This window comes from Schistocerca nitens, chromosome 9 (assembly GCF_023898315.1).
Source record: "Schistocerca nitens isolate TAMUIC-IGC-003100 chromosome 9, iqSchNite1.1, whole genome shotgun sequence".
NCBI classification, from domain to species: domain Eukaryota; kingdom Metazoa; phylum Arthropoda; class Insecta; order Orthoptera; family Acrididae; genus Schistocerca; species Schistocerca nitens.
Genome location: NC_064622.1, coordinates 113096292 through 113116505, shown reverse-complemented (window position 1 = coordinate 113116505; position 20214 = coordinate 113096292). Strand labels below are relative to the sequence as shown.

Sequence of the window (20214 nt, the reverse complement as noted above, 5' to 3'; positions counted from 1 at the left end):
ATTTCTCCGCATCATACCCTGCAGAACAATGGCTCGACTGATTAACAGCATGCTAAGTGATCGGAAGTTCCAGGTAATCACTGGAAGCAACATAAGTAAGGAGAGGAAGCTGAACAATGGATTGCCTCAAGGATCAGTTCTCTCACCCTTACTGTTCAACCTATATCTATCTGATCTACCTGACACTTCGTCCAGAAAATACTGCTATGCCGATGACCTGGCTCTAGCCGTCAAACACCAGGAAATGAAGACAGCAGAAGAGATTTTAGCCAATGACCTGTCTGCATTAGACAATTACTTCAAAATCTGGAGACTCCAACCCAGTGTGAGTAAAACAGAAGTGTGTTGCTTCCATCTAAATAACCAGTTGGCGAACGTAAAACTGGAGGTAAGTTTCAGAGGCAGAATTCTTCGTCACAACTGGAACCCAAAATATCTTGGTGTCATCCTGGATCATACACTATGCTTCAAACAACACCTTCTTAACTTAGCTCAAAAGCTAAGGACTCGAAACAACATCCTCCATAAGCTATGCGGAACTACCTGGGGATCTTCAGCAACCACCCTGCGAACTTCAGCTCTGGGCTTGGTATACTCAAGTGCTGAGTATTGTGCACCTGTTTGGATGAATAGTCATCATACAAGGCTTGTTGATACCCAGCTGAATACGACAATGCACATAATATCTGGCACAATCAGATCTACTCCAGTTTATTGGCTTCCACTGTTAACCGGTATAATGCCTCCCGATCTACGCAGATGTACTGCCCTTATGAGAGAATTCCACAAGATCTCCAGGAATTCTAACCTACCCGTGCATAGCGACCTGCCACTTTTAAATCACAAGAGACTGAAATCACGTCATCCAACTCTGTGCGATGCTGCTGACATGGTTGCTAAGAATTTCAAACCTCTTGAAGAATGGAAAGGTCGGTGGGAAGCAGTGACAGATGTGCACCTGCATAACATCTTCTCAGGTGCTAAACTTCCAAGTGGATTCGACTTACCACGCAAGACGTGGTCTACTCTCAACAGAATCCGTACCAGCCATGGGCGATGCAGGGATGCTCTCTTTAAGTGGAAGAAGCTGCCTGATCCAGCTTGTGACTGCGGGGCTCCATACCAGACTGTTCACCACATTGTCAGTGAATGCAGGATTCAAGCCTATCACGGTGCCGAAGAGGACTTCCTGCTAGCAACTCCAGATGCAGTGCGCTGGATTGAAGGACTGCATATTCAGTAGTAAAGACAAACTTAAGTTTCTTGTGTGTCAATATGTACATATGTATATGTAATTTCATGATATGTCTGCTAAATAATAAATAATTTAGGGTATGTTACGATATGCAGTACAAGCTGTCAGTTTCAAAAATTGACACAACTGATACGGCAATTGTGATGTAACTGATGTCCTTCGACAGCACACATTTATAATAACATTGGCTTTTAAACATCACTGTTGATGGTTTCTTTGAGTATGATGTGATTACTTACACAGGCGATAGCTCTGGATCTCACAGCATAAATTTAAGTGATAACTGGTTTAGATGTCAACCCTTCTTCAAATGTGTAATGAATTCCAAAGTTTTGTTTAGGCTGGCACCCAACAGGTACAACTCAAATTACACTCAGAGTGTATTGTTTATTTTTGTACTACCTGTCTATGTATTACATTCTGAACTTCACCTATATAATGCAAATTCAGATTAAAACACATTCAGTGCTGCAAAACAAAATCATTTGATTTTATAGAAGGCACCCAAATTTCATATTCTCAGCTTGATATATACAACTACAGCTGAGATTAAAATACACTCAATATTCTGAGTAATATATTTGCTTTCAAGGTGGGTACCAGTGCATACAATATCCTTTTGGAGGAGGAACTTGTGTATTGCAAATATGTCACTGATCTACAAAGATCAATTTTACATTGCAAAACATGCGATACTGGTGAATAAAATGTCTTGGGTTTTGCAACTGTGTACCACACACTATAGTTGAGCTACACGGACCAACTTCAGTTTGTAATACAAGTAATATCCCGAAAATATTAAACTTTGGGAGCTGGCATCCATTCAGATATGCAAGTCTGTATTGTTGTTCAGTTATAAAGGTCCACCCTTAATTGGGATACACACAAAATTCGGAGTGTAATATGTTGCTTAAAGAGTGGCAGTATTTTATACACTTTTTCAGTAGACTGATGTAATACTGCATCCTGTAGCTGAGCCATGCACATCAACTTTAGTTTGCAATATATGTATTGTTCTTATACTAATTTATATGTGTTGTTTGTACAATACTCATTTTTTATTTACAACTTATAAGAGAGCCCTGTGCTGCTACTTCCACAAGGGATTCCCCATAATTATATTATTCCACAAGGGGATCCCAATAATAATATTATTCAGCGCACAGTAAACCACTCACTTTATAGTTTGCTGTGTTTTATTTTCAAATGATTAGAATCTTAGTGCCTAAATTCCTTTCTTCCCGCACAGAGTTTAATATTTTGTAGTTTTAATATCTGCCACAGTATGTTGTCAAAAAGCCACATCATTTATGTGGGGGAGAGTTAGGTTAACTGGACAGGTCAGGTCAGGTCAACTGGTCCTTGCTTGTAAATTGTATCAGAATCTGTTTTCTGTGTCTTCCAGCAGATGGCCCAAGTAACTACTCCGGTCAAAGATCTTCAGCTACCAGTAACAGTTGAAAAGCAATAAACAACTGTTTTGTGTGGCTTTCTTTATTTCCAAGGTCCCACATTTTTTTCCCACTCATATTGTTTGTTATGTATTTGTGACTTCAGGAAGAGTTTTGGAGAAGTCAAATACACCATAGCAATTGTAAGTGTTTACCCTTTACAGCAGATGGTTCTGTTTTTGACTAACGTTAGTTTAGCAGTTGTTTTAGTGACATTAAAAGAAAAATGTGTGGTTAGGTTAACTGGACACCAAGGCAGTTAGGTTATGTGGACCAGTCCACTTAACCCCAACGTAACTATTTACATTTGTAACTTACACAGCTTTTAATTTCAACATATTTCATGTAATATTTAGTTAGAATTTATACCAATTTGAAGAAAGCTTATAGAAACTTCAAATTTGGTCCAGAAGACGTCGACAACCTTGATGAGACTGGCCTCACAACAGTACAGAAGCCTGGAAAGGTAGTGTCTCCATGTGGCCAGAAGCAAGTGGGTAAGATAACTTCTGCAGAGAGAGGCATGCTTGTAACCATGTGTGGCATAATTGGGAGCACTTTTTGTGTTCCCACGTGTCCATTTTCATGATCACATGCTCCACAATGCATCACCTGCAAGTGCAGGGGCGGCTCACACCTCAGGATGGATGACCGGGGACATATTTATGGACGTATTGGCACATTTTGTCAAACATGAACGACCAAGCAAAGAAAAGCCAAAACTTCTTATCATTGACAATCTTGAAAGCCACATGTCCATAAGGGCAATAACATTTGCCAAAGAAAATGGCATAGTTTTGTTAACAATACCACCACACTGCAGCCATAAGCTGCAGCCTCTGGATGTTGCCGTTTTTGGGCCTTTCAAGTCCTTTTATAACAAAGCTTGTGACAGATGGCTACTAAATCATCCTGGTCAGACACTGTGTATCTATGATGTAGCAGGACTAGTAGGTGAAGCATTTCCATCTGCTTTCACTCCGTCTAATATCAGCAAAGGTTTCAAAGCTACAGGAATAATGCCTTTCAATGATGAAACATTTAGTGACGCAGATTTTTTGTGTTCATCTGTGACAGACCGACCATTTGAGCCAACTGAGAATGAAGTTGTTTCAGAAAGTAATGTTCCTAATACAGTTCCAGGTTCAGTTCCTCTACCTCCTCCTGCATCTGCTTCTCATCCAGTTCCTTCAACTCCTGCTCATAATCTCATTCCTCATTGTCCTCATGAACAAGAATTCAAAGCAGAACTGTTTGTGGCTCCAGACGCCTTGCTTCCATTTCCAAAGTGTGGTCCCCGACAAAGAGATAATCGTGGCCGAAATAAAGGAGAATCTCTTATACTTACAAGTTCACCAGTGAAGGCTCGCCTGGAAGAAGAAGCCTCTGCCAGAGATGAAAAGAAGAATAAAAAGAATAAAAAAAGAAACCTACTCCACAAGAACCAGATTCATCATCAGAAGACAGCACTCACTTGGTTTTAGAAGAATCCGATTGTTCATGGGATGAAGACATTGAAGCAGATGAGGATATTTCAGAAATTAAAGCTGATGACTTCTTAATTGTTGAAGTCCATGGAATTAAAAAAGACTCAGGTAGCAATTACGTAGCTGTTGTGAAAAAATCTCTTAGTTCTGGGGCTGAAGTGATTTTCTATAAGCAGCACAAACCGCCTAACAGATTTTCCATAACAGATGAAAATGCATTTGTTGCCACTGCAGACATTATTATGAAACTACCTCAGCCCCTTAAAGACTTCCGTCAAAGATTTGAAGACATGATTTATTTCAATGTCGATTTATATGAATACAGCCTTCACTACGACTGCTTTTATTTAACGCTTCAATCAGTACATTTGACATGTAATGTAATAAAAACTAAATGTTGGTGAAATATACTTTAAAACATTGTAAAACTCAAAATTAAATGTATTTACTGTATTTATATTGATTTTACTACCTGGACCAGTTAACCATACCACCTTGGACCAGTTAACCTTACTGGTTAGGTTAAGTGGTCATTTTGCGAAGAAGTTTATTACCTCAGATTTCACACAAACTGGGAGTAATACAGGGTCCTTGAACACTACATTGCAAAGAAAACATGTATCCTAGGCTTCCCATAAAATTAAACACTGTAAGTTGTACAGAAAATGACTCAGACCAATTTTAAAAAATGTGACCCAGTTAACCTAACTCTCCCCTACTTGTGAAAAATAGCTGACTGAGTCAGCAGTCAATGTCAACTTACTCTGCTGTTTTTAATATATAAAATAAACACCTTCTTGACACAACATAAGCTTTTGCTGATGTCAACACATTTCTTAATTACCAGTTATCCATCAGAGATGTCAATTTGGCCATAATAAAAAGCTTTAAGAATTTTTATACCTGCATTACGTACGACTGGTCTGAGATGAGGGAGAAAGAGTTGAGGCGCCCGTGAGACAGGAATGTCTGCAGCAATATGTTCACCTTCCCGTAGACGTTCTCTGTGCCTCCTGCCACAGGCAGTGGGCAGTTCATGTCTGCCAGCTGGTCAAGCTCCTCCATTTCATCATCTCGGACCTGCAACAATAAAATCCCAGCATCAAACAACACCCTGAGAAATTGGAAGTGAACCTACGTAATAAATTTAAGTACAAAATATTAGAGACATGCAGAAAAGCATGTATTAGTGGCTCTGCAAAAACATGGGCATCATTTTCAAGTCATGTATTCAAATATGGGCATCATTTTCAAGTCATGTATTCAAATAACAGTGTTATGGACAACAAATATAATTGCTTTAAAAAGAAATATTCATACCATACATCAATTTACTGCTTATAGGTACATGGTTCAATAATAAGTACCCATATTTGAACATAGATGTCATTGTTAAAGCTAAGTTGTGTTAACATTCTGTGCTGCTACCAGACGGATGATGTTAAACAAAAATGACACTAAGTCATAGATTATTTTGGATTTGTCAGCCATTTCAGTACGTTTGTGCTAGAGTGGTTTTCATCAATATGAAATAACTATACTACAGCTCAATAAATCACTTTCTGCTTTTACATGGGTAAATGTGTGACAAGACAAAAGTGAAATTGGTCGCCATTAACAGTGATCCTTCACCAGTGACATGCCATACATTGGTTCTACAAGTCTAAAGAGCATTCAAACATCCATCAGATTTGGTTAGCAAAGAAAACTAAAACATTGTAGAAGCTCATGTTACACAATTCTTGCTGATCATCACACAAAAGTGTATTGAGTAGCAGACACCGTAGGCACTCCTACAGGAATGGCAGTTAATATATTGCTCGTGTGTTGGCAACAGAAAAAACTGTTCGCTCGATGAGGGCTGTGACTGCTGACTGTGAATGACAACTGAGTATAACTTTCAAATTCAAAGCTGTGTTTGGAGCAATTTATGTGAGTTGTCACCATAGACGAAATTTGAATTTATCATTTTACTCTGGAAGCTGGCCCAGTCAGATCAATGAGTTGCTTCCAGCAAAGCTGCTTCAAAGAAGGCAAAGATAGTACCCCTAGACTGGATAAGTTGGAGTGATGATTTTTTATGCGTGCATTGGTGTTGTAGTTGTACTCTTCTCCAAAAATGGAAAACGATCACTGTACAGTATTACAGTGATATGTTGGACTGCTTCCACATGAAGTTGGATGAAATACAGTCCCATTTTTCAATAAAGAAAATGTCCGCCCGATAGCTGAGTTGTCAGCGTGACGGACTGCTGTCCTACAGGCCCGGGTTCGATTCCCGGCTGGGTCAGAGATTTTCTCCACTCAGGGACTGGGTGTTGTGTTGTCTTCATCATCATTTCATCCCCATGAGATGCGCAGGTCGCCCAAGGTGGCGTTGAATGTAATAACACCTGCACCAAAGCAGCCGGACCTACACCACAAGGGGCCTCCCGGCCAATGACGCCAAACGCTCATTTCCATTTCCATAGAGAAAATGATTTTACACCGCAACACACCAACATGTTCCATGGAAGTCATCCTCTGCACAATTTATTAAACACCTTTGTACTATATTACTACTGTTAATTTTTGTATTTGTTCTGTTGTATTCAATGGCAGTATTATTGAAACAAAAATGTAAGGAACCACAAGTGGCTTTCCATCCCATGTCACACTTGTCAAGAATATGACAACATAAGCAGTGACTGAAAGAAAACAAATAACAAGGTGATGAATAATCTATAATGGTTTAGTAAATCAATCTTTGAAATGCGGTAAGAAAGTGTTTTTTGAACAATATTCACCGAATTATCCACTAATCCTAAAAGTACACCGTATCAGCAGAACCAAACAATAAACACTTTCATAAATTTTGCATAATACAAATTAACAAAGGAACAGAATGAGTAGGCATGACACATTACACAAGAAAAATGGGACTGGTGCTGCAGCTCTGTGTACCTAACAACTGTTTACCTCAAAAGAGGACCCATTTTAGTCCATAGCTCTGCTTTTCTTGATCCCACTGCTAAAACAATTTTTGCATGTCATTTTTCATAAGGTTGTGAAGGAGCTCCAGTTATAGATTTCTCTCTTCTGCCAACAGAAAATGACTCTTTTTGTGGAGATATGATTTCTGGTTAGTTGTGTGGAGACAGAGACCAAATTACTAAGTTATCACTTCTTTGTTTGCAAAACACGTTCACTAAGAACCAGAAGCAAAAGCTGCCTAAGTAACCACAATTTATGGTTTTTGGTATTTGGAGGGAAAATTATTAATTGCATCATTCCAAAACAGCTGAGTAAAGTGAAAACTCAAAGACTGCTGGTTTTAATACATTACTTCACTGAGAAAGTGTTGGAGACAAACACACTGTCCTGGTGCTGTTCGAGAGTGCTTCTCTCTGACACATTCATGTAATTAGTCCAAAATATCTCTATAATATTTTGGGTAAATTGTTTCAAATTATTCATACAGTTTCTTGAGTTGTGAGGAAGACTCAGACTTTCAGTGCATGGACTTGGTTTCTGGATCATATGTACGAACTCACAACTATCATATTTAATAACAGTTTTAAAAACTGGTTTCTTCATTAATATGCTCCAAAAGGTGAGAGCAAACTTAATTTCTCATTTCCTTTTTGATCATCAGACAAATCTTCAAATAACATTTTTGTAGATAGTTTCATCATGAGTAGCTTCTTTATTAAAATGTCTTGAAAATCATCTTTGTCCACATGTGCCATCACTCAATCTTTGATCTTCCAATACTGTTTACCAAACTTCTGCAAAGTTTTCATTAATTCTCAATGTAAAAAGCTTCCGACTGTGTTGCTGACTTTTTATGTTCCACAAGAAACCTTACGTTACTTGCTGTTCAGTTTCAGTGAAAAACATTATCCAGCAAAGTGCAAAAAGACATCCAAATTAATTTGTTCATCCACTGCCACACTGCCAATGAGCTGACGGGTTTAGAAGAAATGTGTCACAGCTGAGCAACACAGTTCAAGGGATAAAAGCAAGCAGTTGCACACTAATATGCTCAACACTTAACTCCTTGGTAAAGTAAGCAGTCTTCATCATGCTGTGTTGAGGTAAAAGTTCTTGTGATATTAACAAGCGTACACAGTTTCAAGACTCAAGTATCGGAGAGGTACTTACCTTTAATTGATCAAATTCTTGGGCCTTTGAAATCATTGCAAGTGCATCAGCTTCTGACATAACTGGTGCCATTAGCTCGTTGAATATTTCCACCGTATCATACTTGATGTAAAAATGACTTGCAGTTCGCCCAAGATCTAAAAATAAATGGTTATGTCAATTAATTGAAACAAATTTAAAATAAAAACATGTCTGCAATGATATTTTTTACAAGGTCTTGGGGACTGGACCATTACCCTGCAGGAAATTTGTGTATTTCTAATATTTATATTCTCATATCAACTTCATAGCCGGCAGAGGAAGCAAGTAGTTTGCTCTAGAGAAATTATTGCTAATAAATTAGCACTTCACACAAGTGAAAGCACAATAATTAGTAGGAAAAAGAACACAGATTTGAAATCTGAGCTCCAATATTCAATTCCTGCTCCTTTTTCTTTTGCCTTTGTCTCACATCGATGCAGGATCAATTTGGTTACTACAGGATTTGGCATGGTTAATTTAAGGGGTGGCTGCATGCCCTTGCTGCCCCCGGGAGGAAAATGTGTATCCCAAACTGCCTGCATGTAGTGTTATTCATGTGAAACTGTGTGAACGTTTTCTAAATGTATGCGGGTCATGTAACTGAGGAAGGATGGGTACCAACATGGTATTTACCTACAGATGTGGAAAACCCCCTAACCGCCTAATAAGCACATCCAGGCTGGCCGGCACACTAGCTCTCATCATTTATCCACTGGTGTGACAATACCTGCAGCTTTCCAGGCAAGTAGGTCCAATATTTAATTTGTTGTTTACATACTTATGAACTACTTTACATATAAAATTATCACCATTTCATAATTTGAGGAAAATTTCTGGAAGGAGTACAAACAAACACGATTACCATGTGAAGAAACCATAATTTTTAGATACAACGAAACTGAAGTTTAACTTAATATCTTCTTCAATTCTTTTGATTTTTTTAGCAGTCTCACACCATTATTTACTTTAGGTGGCATGCAGTGACTTTTCAACTTAAATCACAAAATAAATTTCTCCAACATTATTGTGCACTTTTTGTTCTTGCGCACACACAATCTTTCTCTCTCTCTCTCTCTCATGCATGCAGGCGCGCACACACGCTCACACACACACACACACACACACACACACACAATGTGATGTGCATGCACGTACAAACACAGGCTGCCGCTGCCGCCACCACCACCTTATGGTATCTTTAACCATTACACTATTTGGGATAAGAAGGGACTGCAAGGAAAAAATAAAGGCAATAAGTACTCATGTTAGGAATGAAGAGCCAGATTTCTTAATATATGAACTGTCAAGCACTCTAAAATATATGTTTGTCTCAATGAGCATCTCCTCAATCGAGCAGAATTATTTATCTATCAGTCACTTGTTCCCAAACATGAAGAAGAAGAAAAAGAAGAAGAAGAAGAAGAAGAAGAAGAAGAAAAAACTGCAAGGAGCCATGTCAGGTGAATACCAGAGGGGCTGTGACAGCAATTCATACAATTTTGCAGCAATAAGTCCAGATGAATGTTATGGAGCACTGTCAAGGTGAAACAGCACATCATATTCATCAAATGAAGTTGTTCTTCCTTCACTTTAATGCTGATGAGAAACAGTATATCACTGCAGAATTTCCCAGTAATCAGTTTTTCTTTTTCTGATAATTCAATGACTGCGACACCCTTTGCAACCCACAAAATGTTCACTGTAACTTTTCTGGTCAATAGGACAATCTTCACCTGCATTGGAGCAGCTTTGCAAGTGGTGCCCATTGTTGCGATTTTTGCCCTATAATCAATAATGACAACTTGCAAAGTCCTTCGGATTTCATTTAACTTGCTCTAAACACAACCACAGGATAGTTCCTAATGTACTGAAGAGTGCAGCTGGACTCTGAGTAGTGGGTGCTGATGGGCCACAGGACCCAGTGGAAACACTGCCGACAATAAAGAAGGCTTTATTCAATCTCTGTGTATGCTTGGTCATGGCTTGGCAAGGCAAAATATGCCTCACTACATTGATCCTGGCTGGCACTGGCGTAAGGGTCACGTTCCCTAATGATAGGATGCCACGTAGGCACTTTGTATTGCCAAGGGCAGGTCCGTCAGCAGCCGGCAGCCTCGGCAGGCCAGTCACGACGTCAGTGACGTGCTACTTTCCCCATCAGTGACGGAACTCGGAACAGCTCAACACACATTCAATGTGGCAGCATGGAGACTGCTGTGCGTGGGATTCGACCCACTGCTCTCTGGCGTGAGTCGGATGGCTGTTGGCGCCGTGGCATTAAGTCAGGGTGGAGGGGTGGGGGGTTAGTGGTGGTGGTGGGACACTCAGTACTTGTGGCAACAGGAGCTGCAGATGGCAGGTGGGCGGTGCTGTGGTATTAAGTCCTGTGAGGAACTCTCTGCTGTTGGCGGCAGGTGCAGCCCGGTCTTGAATCCGTGGCAGCAGCTGCCGGCAATGCCAGCTGTCCCGCTATCTGGCACGCCCCGGTGTCGTGACTCGTGGTGCGGCTGGACTCTCACATCAGAATGCTTCTGCCTCTGAATTCATACATATTTATATCACTCTGAAGCACCCCTGTTTCACTAAAACCTGACATCTAGTCACATTGTCCACAACGAGATACTTGCAGTGATGTGGTGACATCGACCAGCCTGCTACAGTTATTACCGCCGCGTGGAGCAGTTTTCCACTGAGTGTGGCTAGTCACATGTCACAATTGTCTTACGTGTGTGTTTATTCTGACCCACATGTTGCCACAATGCAGCTACCAACATGCGGCTGGTATGTAATACTTCACAGCAGCTTTCCCACTATTTGTTACTATCATTGCTAGAAGGCTGGGTTGCAACACTATAATATGGAAATGGTGCTGAACAGAGTAGTTCCTGAAATATGGAAGCTGTTCAGCAGTATTTGTGAGGTACACTCCTTAACCACTGTGTTGTAGGTGCACGGTTACACATTTGCGAATATATCTCTGCAAACACGGCAACAATTTATTGTCCATATCCTGACCAGCCAGCCGTTGACATTATTTTCATCAAAAAGAGATAAGAATAGTAGGAGTTACCTTATGGGAAAGAGTGAAACGTACACAATTATTGAGGAAAAATGCATGTGAGTGAGTATACATTACATATAGTAAGCTATGGACTTTATTTTTGGTGTGTGTGTGTGTGTGTGTGTGTGTGTGAGTGTGTGAGAGAGAGAGAGAGAGAGAGAGAGAGAGAGAGAGAGAGAGAGATGTCCACACCTTTTCAGTCCAATCCATAGTTTAAATATATCATACCTAACTGATAAAATCATGTTTATAACCATTAATTGTATAATAAAATTAACAAACCTGTAGCACTGAGCGATCCTGTGCGTGGATCATAACGTATCATTTTAGCTTTATCCAATTCATTGGCTGCAGCAGTTATAAGTTTCAGTCTCCAATGCTCCAATGTTTGATCTTCCTATGAAATGAAATTCTCAGTATATTAAGTGTAACAAATATTCCTCTTTCCACTATGTTTACTTACTAGCGTTGTAAAATGACTCAGGCAATCAGTAAGTTTTGAGTCCCATTTAAATTTTCTTTCACTGATCACAAGCTATTATTCTTTATTTGTGACAGAAACCAACTGTAATGAGTTACCCACTAGTGTGACTTTACCTATCAACACTAAGATCCCCAAGGAGGTAATCTTCACAAAGCAGGATCACAATTAAAATGCTGACCAGCTGGCACTACTTCAACATGAACAACACAGATCAAAAACAGCAGTACTGAATAACTTATACCTCACATCATAGTGTTACAAAATACTGAAGGTTACCCTGATATATTTTCTGCCTGGGCAATATCAGGTAAATGGGGAAAATAAGCTGGAGATAAGAATTGAAGTTCGTGTTGGGCAGGGCATTCAACTTGGGTAGTTCATGCAGCAATGTTGACCATAGTGCTGCGGTGGTGAAACGGTCAGCATTTCTGCCTAGTACGCAAGAAGACCCAGGTTCGAGTCCTGATCACGGCACAAATTTTAATCCATTTCTGCAGTTTATAAATTTATATTTCAGTGTGTTTACTATTGTTTTATTTCAATATGCTCAAATATTTAGTTCCTTTTCTGTTCCATACAGACTTTACGAGACTGTGATAAAGTTGTATGATCCCTATGTACTGATCGACAGTTTTGCAATGCCAGTCACTGTGATATTTCAGCTGACAGCCAGTGACTACAAGAAGCCTCATTACACTTTATTAAAGTAATTAAAAATCAACAGCTTTGTAACTGAGTCAGTACTCAAATGATACAATTATTCAATTTGTATTTGTATCTGATTAGCAATAAACATAGTCTGTTAAAAATGTGTTTTAAAGAAAGATTATTTGTATTACACACCGTCAACAGATACATCATGCATTCAATAAACTGTGAAATAAGATGATTTACTGGGAAAGAAACATTAAAGAAAATAGTGATTTTATTTCAAATTAATTTATGAATCTGCACAATGACATACAATTATTTGAAAATCATCAAAATGAAAAACATTAAATATACACACATCAAAAAAAGTTTTGCAACACCTCAGTTCCGGAACCTGTACAGAAAACTGGAATAGAGATCAACATAAAAATCATTTCTTCTCTTTTTATTCCTCATGAAAATCACACACTGTATGTCGTACCACCATACAGCAAGAGCTTTAGAGGTGGTGGTCCAGATTGCTGTACACACCGGTACCTCTAATATCCAGTAGCATGTCCTCTTGCATTGATGCATGCCTGTATTCGTCGTGGCATGCTATCCACAAGTTCATCAAGGCACTGTTGGTCCAGATTGTCCCACTTCTCAACAGAGATTCGGCATAGATCGCTCAGAGTGCTTGGTGGGTCATGTAGTCCAGAAACAGCCCTCTCCAATCTATCCCAGGCATGTTCGACAGGGTTCATATCTGGAGAACATGCTGGCCACTCTAGTAGTCTAGCAATGTCATTATCCTGAAGGACATTATTCACAAGATGTGCACGATGAGAGCGTGAATTGTCATCCATGAAGACAAATGCCTCGCCAATATGCTGCCGATATGGTTGCACTATTGGTTGGAGGATGGCATTCACATATGGTACAGCCGTTATGGTGCCTTCTATGACCACCAGCGGCGTATGTTGGCCTCACATAATGCCACCCCAAAATAGCAGGGAACTTCCACCTTGCTGCACTCAATGGACATTGTGTCTAAGGCGTTCAGCCTGACCGGGTTGCCTCCAAACACATCTCCGATGATTTTCTGGTTGAAGGCACATGCGACACTCATCGGTGAAGAGAATGTGATGCCAATCCTGAGCGGTCCATTCCGCATGTTTCTGGGCCCACCTGTACCGCGCTGCATGGTGTTGTGGTTGCAAAGATGGACATCGCCATGGACGTTGGGAGTGAAGTTGCGCATCATGTAGCCTATTGCACACAGTTTGAGGTGTAACACGACGTCCTGTGGCTGCATGAAAAGTATTATTCAACTTGGTGGTGTTGCTGTCAGGTTTCTTCCGACCCACAATCCATAGGTAGCAATCATCCACTGCAGTAGTAGCCCTTGAGCAGCCTGAGCGAGGCATGTCATCAGTAGTTCCTGTCTCTCTGTATCTCCTCCATGTCCAAACAACATTGCTTTGGTTCACTCCATGACGAATGGACACTTACCTTGTTGAAAGCCCTTCTTGGCACAAAGTAACAATGCAGACATGCAGACGCGATCAAACTGCGGTATTGACCATCTAGGCATGGTTGAACTACAGACAACAAGAGCCGTGTACCTCCCTCCTGGTGGAATGACTGGAACTGATCGGCTGTCGGACCCCCTCTGTCTAATAGGTGCTGCTCACGCATGGTTGTTTATATATTTGGGTGGGTTTAGTGACATCTCTGAACAGTCAAAGGGACTGTGTCTGTGATACAATATCCACAGTCAATGTCTATCTTCAGGAGTTCTGGGAACCGGGGTGACGCAAAACTTTTTTGGATGTGTTTATTTGATCACAGCATGCAGCAAGCTGGGAAACATGCTATGCTTGAATTCAATAACTGCTTCATAGCCCATGCCATCTGCATTCCACTCCAATCTCACACACGCTTTCTATATGAATGCCAACTTGTGTCAACCTTGGTCAACAGCAGACTGGCAATTGTGCAATCAATTCCATTGCTTAAAAGGAATAAGAAAATGGCATGGGCAAGTCCTCACACTCACTTTGGGAATTCCAAATTGATCACACAGCAATCGGTCAGACAGACACTAAAGAGATCTTGAACACCAAGGTCAAGAAGAACACAAGAATATAATGAGATCACTATCTTACAGAAGTCAAGTGCCGTTGGATTCCCAACAGGAGTAGACAGCCACAGACAAATAAAGATACCAGAATCATGAAGACAGATGAACTATGGGTAAGGAAGGAAAGAAAAAAGAAACATTGCTGGTGGGACAAGGACTGTGAGAAAGATGTAGAGGGAAGTCGGGAGAGACTAATGGCAAGAAGGACCCACAAAAAAGGAGGTTTTTCTAAGAAGGTAGGAAGTGGCCAGAACATTAAAATGGACTAGAAGACAGAGGATGAAGCAGGAACTGGATGAGGTTCTGAACAACTAAGAAAAACAACAACAGAGGCTACTGGGAAATTCAGAAAGAATGACAGGATACAGAGGCAGAGAACTGTTTATATAAGGGGTGTCCAAAAAGAAATGGGCCGGAGGCATAATTAGAGAAACCAGTACCTGTATGTTAGAAGTATTGACCCTGGTTGTTTAAACACTTGTCCCACTGTGACACAAGGCGGCGAATGGCTCTCATAAAATTTCCATGGCTGCGATGTTAATCAGTTCCGCACATACAGTTGGACGTCTTCGTCCGAGGTGAATCGTTTGCCCCTCAGAGCCTTTTTAAGGGGACCAAAAATAGCGTAATCACAGGGAGAGAGGTCTGGACTGTATGGAGGGTGGCTGAGAACCTCTCATTTGAATTTCTGCTGGAGTGCCATGACTGTGTTGGCCATAAGAAGCTTTGCATTTTCGTGGAGAAGAATGACCTCATGGGTGAGATTGCCTGGTCGTTTTGATTTGATCACTAGGCGAAGGGTGGTCAAGGTTTGCGAGTAACACTGGGCATTCATTGTTCTCCCATGCTGCAGGAAGTGAATCAGAAGGAGGCCATCTTGGTCAAAGAAGAATGGCACCTTAAAAATGCTTTGAGGGGCAAATGACGACATCCAGCTGTACGTGCGGAGCTGGTTAACATCACAGCCCCAGGAATTTTAGGAGACAGTCTTTCATCGCCTTGTGTCACAGTGGGACAAGTGTCTCAACAGCCAGGGTCAATACTTCTAATATACAGGTACTGGTTTCTGTAATTATGCCTCTGGCTCATTTCTTTTTGAACGCCCCTTATACAAGATTAGAAAGGGGAACCGACCATTAGTGTGAGAACTTTGGGATACTTGCAGGGTAGTTTCATGACCTGCTGAACTGTGAACCAACCGAAGACAAGCTGGTATTGAGGATGGAGGCAAACAACAGACAGTCATGCCTTCCAAGCACCAGAAGGATGGAAGAATGCAATCACAGTTCCAGTACATCAGGAGGGAAAGAGGGATGCAAACAACTGCAGAGGAATATCGATACTAGAAGTCAACTACCAGGTGCTGTCGAAGCTACTGCTCAAGAGATTAGCAGAACACATAAAAAGTAGAGTTGGAGATTATCACATGAGATTTGGAAAGGGTAAAGGATGTATAAAACAGACATTTATCCTGAAACAACTGATAGTACATAGGGCCTTAAAGAACGAAAGACTGTAGTAACCTTCATGGACTTAATGAAGGTATATGACTCCATGAATAGACAGACTCTTAGGAGGATCCTACAGGATGGAGGACTAGTCAGCACAACACCAGAACTAATAACAGAAGTTCTCACAGAGGCAAAGGCAAAGGCAAGGGCGAGATTCACAGGAACACTACCAGTAGAGTTTGAGATCAATACAAATGTCAGCGAGATGGATTGTCACTAATTTTGGTCAAATAGCACTGGATGAAATGAGCAGACAGTGAAGAGCAATAAATGAGAAAACAGAAATACAGAAGATGCACATTGACAGTGGGATCTAAATGGAGCGCCTATCCTTTGCAGACAATGTAGCAATAGTAAGCAAGACAGATTAAGACACAAAGACACAACTCTACAACCTAAGTAAGATAGCCAAAAGGGTGGGACTGAGGATCAGTTACAACAATACAAAAGCAATGAATGCCGGTGTGGATTGGCAAACACCAGAAGGCACCATACAAAAGGTGGACAAATTTAGATAACTGGGAGAATTTACAACAGAAAGAAACAGGAGCAATGAAGAAATAATGTAGATGGTGAAGAAGAAGTCAGCCATCTGCATGACCACAGATATATACAATAAAAAGAATATATCTACAAATGCAAAGATCAGACACTACAAGGCAATGGTGAGGAATGCAGTATTATATGAGGCTGAGACAATAACACTCAGAAGAAATGGTACAGCATAACTACAGATAAAGAGGAGGGAACAGTACTGAAGAAGACACTAGGCCCCAAAAAGAGGGGGCAAGAGATGGATATGAAAATCTAGGGAAGAACTGTACTGGAGCATGAGGATAATATCGGGAGATATCAGATGGAAAAGGGCAAAATTTTCTGCACATGTAATTAGGATGAGTATGGATACAATGACAAAAGAAGTATGGCAAACAACAGGGAGGGCAAGAGGAAAAAAATGAACCAAATAGGTAGTTGAAGTCCGGAGGAATTGGTTGGAACTGGAAATCAAGGTGGAAGGAAGGGAAAATTGGAGAGCAAAGTACAATCCAACCAATGTGCTGGAGATCAGTGACAGAAAAGAGAAGAGGATACTGAAGATCTCGAAAGAAGAGCAGGAGAGAAGAAGAGAAAGGATGAAGAGGCTTTGGGATGAGAAGAAGAAAATGCAGTCCACAAAGGGGCTGGCTGTGGTCCTACAGAGGCCATCATGCATGATGATGATGATGATGATGATGATGATGATGACGATGATGAAGAAGAAGAAGAAGATTTTAAAAAATGTCAGTTGCTGTCTCCTCATGCTATCTTCTCTTTTAATGTTCCTTCTATGATATTTACACTGGAATGGTTTGTAGTATCATGTGACCAATCCACTTGTCTTCTTTTCTCTATTGTTCCCCTACATAACCTCTCTTTGTCAGTTCTTAGCAGAATTTGCTGGCTGGTAGTTTTTTATTTGCCTATTTAGTCTACAATAGGTATCTCCAGGAGCACATTCACAGTCATACAGTGCTACTCTTTACCATTTTTCCCCACACTTATATATTTATGTTGTTTGACAAGTAATTTTTCTTTTATTTATAAACATTGCTTTTGTGTTTCTTTATGACTTATTTGCTTCTTCTGTCCCCAGTTACCTTACTTCCTAAATATTTTATAGTCTTTTCTGTTTTATTTTCTTTGCACTCTAATTTTAATGCTTATTTCTTCTGGTTCCTTCGAGCACACAAGTAATTCTGTCTCTCTCTTTTTTGAGATAATTTCGACTGTGTCAATAGCTCCCAAGATTCTTTGGAGAGCCATTTCATCTGGAACTATCACAGCTGTGTCATCCTGCTTCTTTCTCCATTTATGCTTATACCTGTACCGTATTTTTTGCATTCATTACTGCCTGTTCCCTATTGATGGTGAATAGGGATGGGGACAGATTGGACCGCCTTCTAACACCTTTAATAATTCTAACTTCTGTTAATTCATTCCTTATCTGTAATATCGCTGTTTGTTCTTTGTATAGTTCTTTAATTATTCTTCTGTCTTTACAGTCTAGTTTAACCATGCTTATAGTTTCCCTTAGTTTGTTCCAGTCGCCCCGAAAGATGATGGAATACTTCTTTAAAATACTGAAAGAGCAGAAGGTTGAGCCTAACAATCACAGTAGTGTGTTGTTCTCGCAAATTGCCTGTATATAAAAAAATGCTGCAGATATTGTTCTTGGCCCAGGCATCAGATGTCATCATGAAATTTCCACATTATTTCATCAGCATAACTGACTGTCAACTTCAGGTATGGCAAACATACTGCGAGTATAAGAAGAAACTGTGCAGCTATGAATGTGCCAAATTCAGTTGTGTGGTTTTTTCTTAAGCTGGCATAAACAGGAGGCTTTGGTCACAGCCCAGTAGCATGCCAGTTGCACCGATGAAATATGGAAATTTAACAATAAAATCCGATGTCTCATCTGAGAAAAATACCTATAACTAGTTTGTTGGGAAAGTCTCAAGCAACACATAAAAACTGTTACTGTTGAATGGCTATTAAATCAGACAATTTAGTAAATGACTGTATTCAGCTGACTTACCATTACATCTTGATAATTTATCCCATAAACCTGGGGGTTCATACGCATGCGTACATACAAGTACGTGTAACTCAGCCAATTAACTGCTTCAGATACATTTGAGATGGTACCCAACACAACCTGAAAAAGCAAACATGACCTGGGATGCAGAAATATACAAAATTTAAAATAATTATCACTGCAACAAATTTGCACTTAGAATAAAAACAACATAGATTTTATCATGAAATTTCTGACCAGTAAATAAATGTCTTCTAACTGTTCCACAAATGATCTGATTTTATTATTCACAACTGCATTTCTGCACATTGCATTGTAACACCTGCAGCATTCTGTGACAGAAGCAATGACAAAGACTTACTGAGCTGTGACTCTTGCTCAGTTTTCCTATTTATCTTCTCTGCAAGTTCTTTTGTCTCATTTTGATTTTTATTTGCATCCAAGGTATCCTTCATATTCTCACTCGATAAGGCTGCTCCCTTCTCTCAATTTTATAACATGTTATTTATTGTTGATTAAATCGACTACTTTCCACATTTCCAATTTTGACATGCCAGGTTCTCCTTTACAAGGTTCCCTTTCATTCAGTACCCATATGGCCATTGGGGTCATGGTGCCATACATATCAAGAATTATGAATGTGGACACTTTTATGCAGTGTGAAGACCTTAACTTTTTTGCTTCAAATAGCTTTCGTCTACCAAAGATATTTGTAATCTTCCTTGAATTAGACAAATAATGGCCAGGGGCTCCTAAAACAAAGACTAATATGTTTTCACAACTTTATTCATCACATAGATTGTCGTCAACTTCTCAGAAATTACTCAGCGAAAATACATTGAATATGAGGACTTTTATGCTCCTGTTACAGCCATTTAAATGGTACGCCATCCAGACATTCACTCCACTTTCCACAGAAATTAGTACTGCTGAGGCAAGTGATGTGTGAGGTTAATGTTACACATTATATGATGTAAACTTCTGGGTGGTAGCAGCAGCAGCAGCTCACACGCATAAGTTCTGAAAACACAATGGTGTTTGTTTCATAGGCTGCTTCTCATTATTTGTCTTCTTCAAAAGAGATTATCAATATTTGTAACATATCAGAAGTTATTTTGGGTGAAAAGTTAAGTGCCCTTTGCTGTACATAATCACCTGAAACAGTGTTACAACTGCAAATTTATTCAGAAAAGAAGTTACATACATATAAAGCTATACATACGAATTGAACCAAGCCTAGTCCAAATGATAGTTCTTTTGTCACCTGACTGTTATTTCCTTCTTGATACACTACTGCAGTTTCAACTATGCAGTCACTGTCAAATGATTCATTATGGTCCTTTTGAAATCAGTTACATTGCATGACATAGTACACCTCAAACACATCATATTCACTGTACGACCATACAGGATCAACACTTAGATGGAATGTTTGAGTACGACAAAA

The 20214-nt window shown here is 39.9% G+C and overlaps 1 protein-coding gene across 1 annotated transcript in view; it reads right to left on the bottom strand.

The window, feature by feature from the left end:
• Window positions 1-20214, bottom strand: part of LOC126203843 (activating signal cointegrator 1 complex subunit 3) — a 251150-nt gene that overhangs the window by 126419 nt on the left and 104517 nt on the right. Inside the window, exons 17-20 of the mRNA XM_049938218.1 lie at window positions 18768-18887; window positions 11701-11815; window positions 8337-8473; window positions 5097-5273 (exon numbers count right to left, since the gene is read on the bottom strand). Of these exons, the coding sequence (XP_049794175.1) occupies window positions 5097-5273; window positions 8337-8473; window positions 11701-11815; window positions 18768-18887 (549 nt within the window). The remainder of the gene's footprint in view (window positions 1-5096; window positions 5274-8336; window positions 8474-11700; window positions 11816-18767; window positions 18888-20214) is intronic.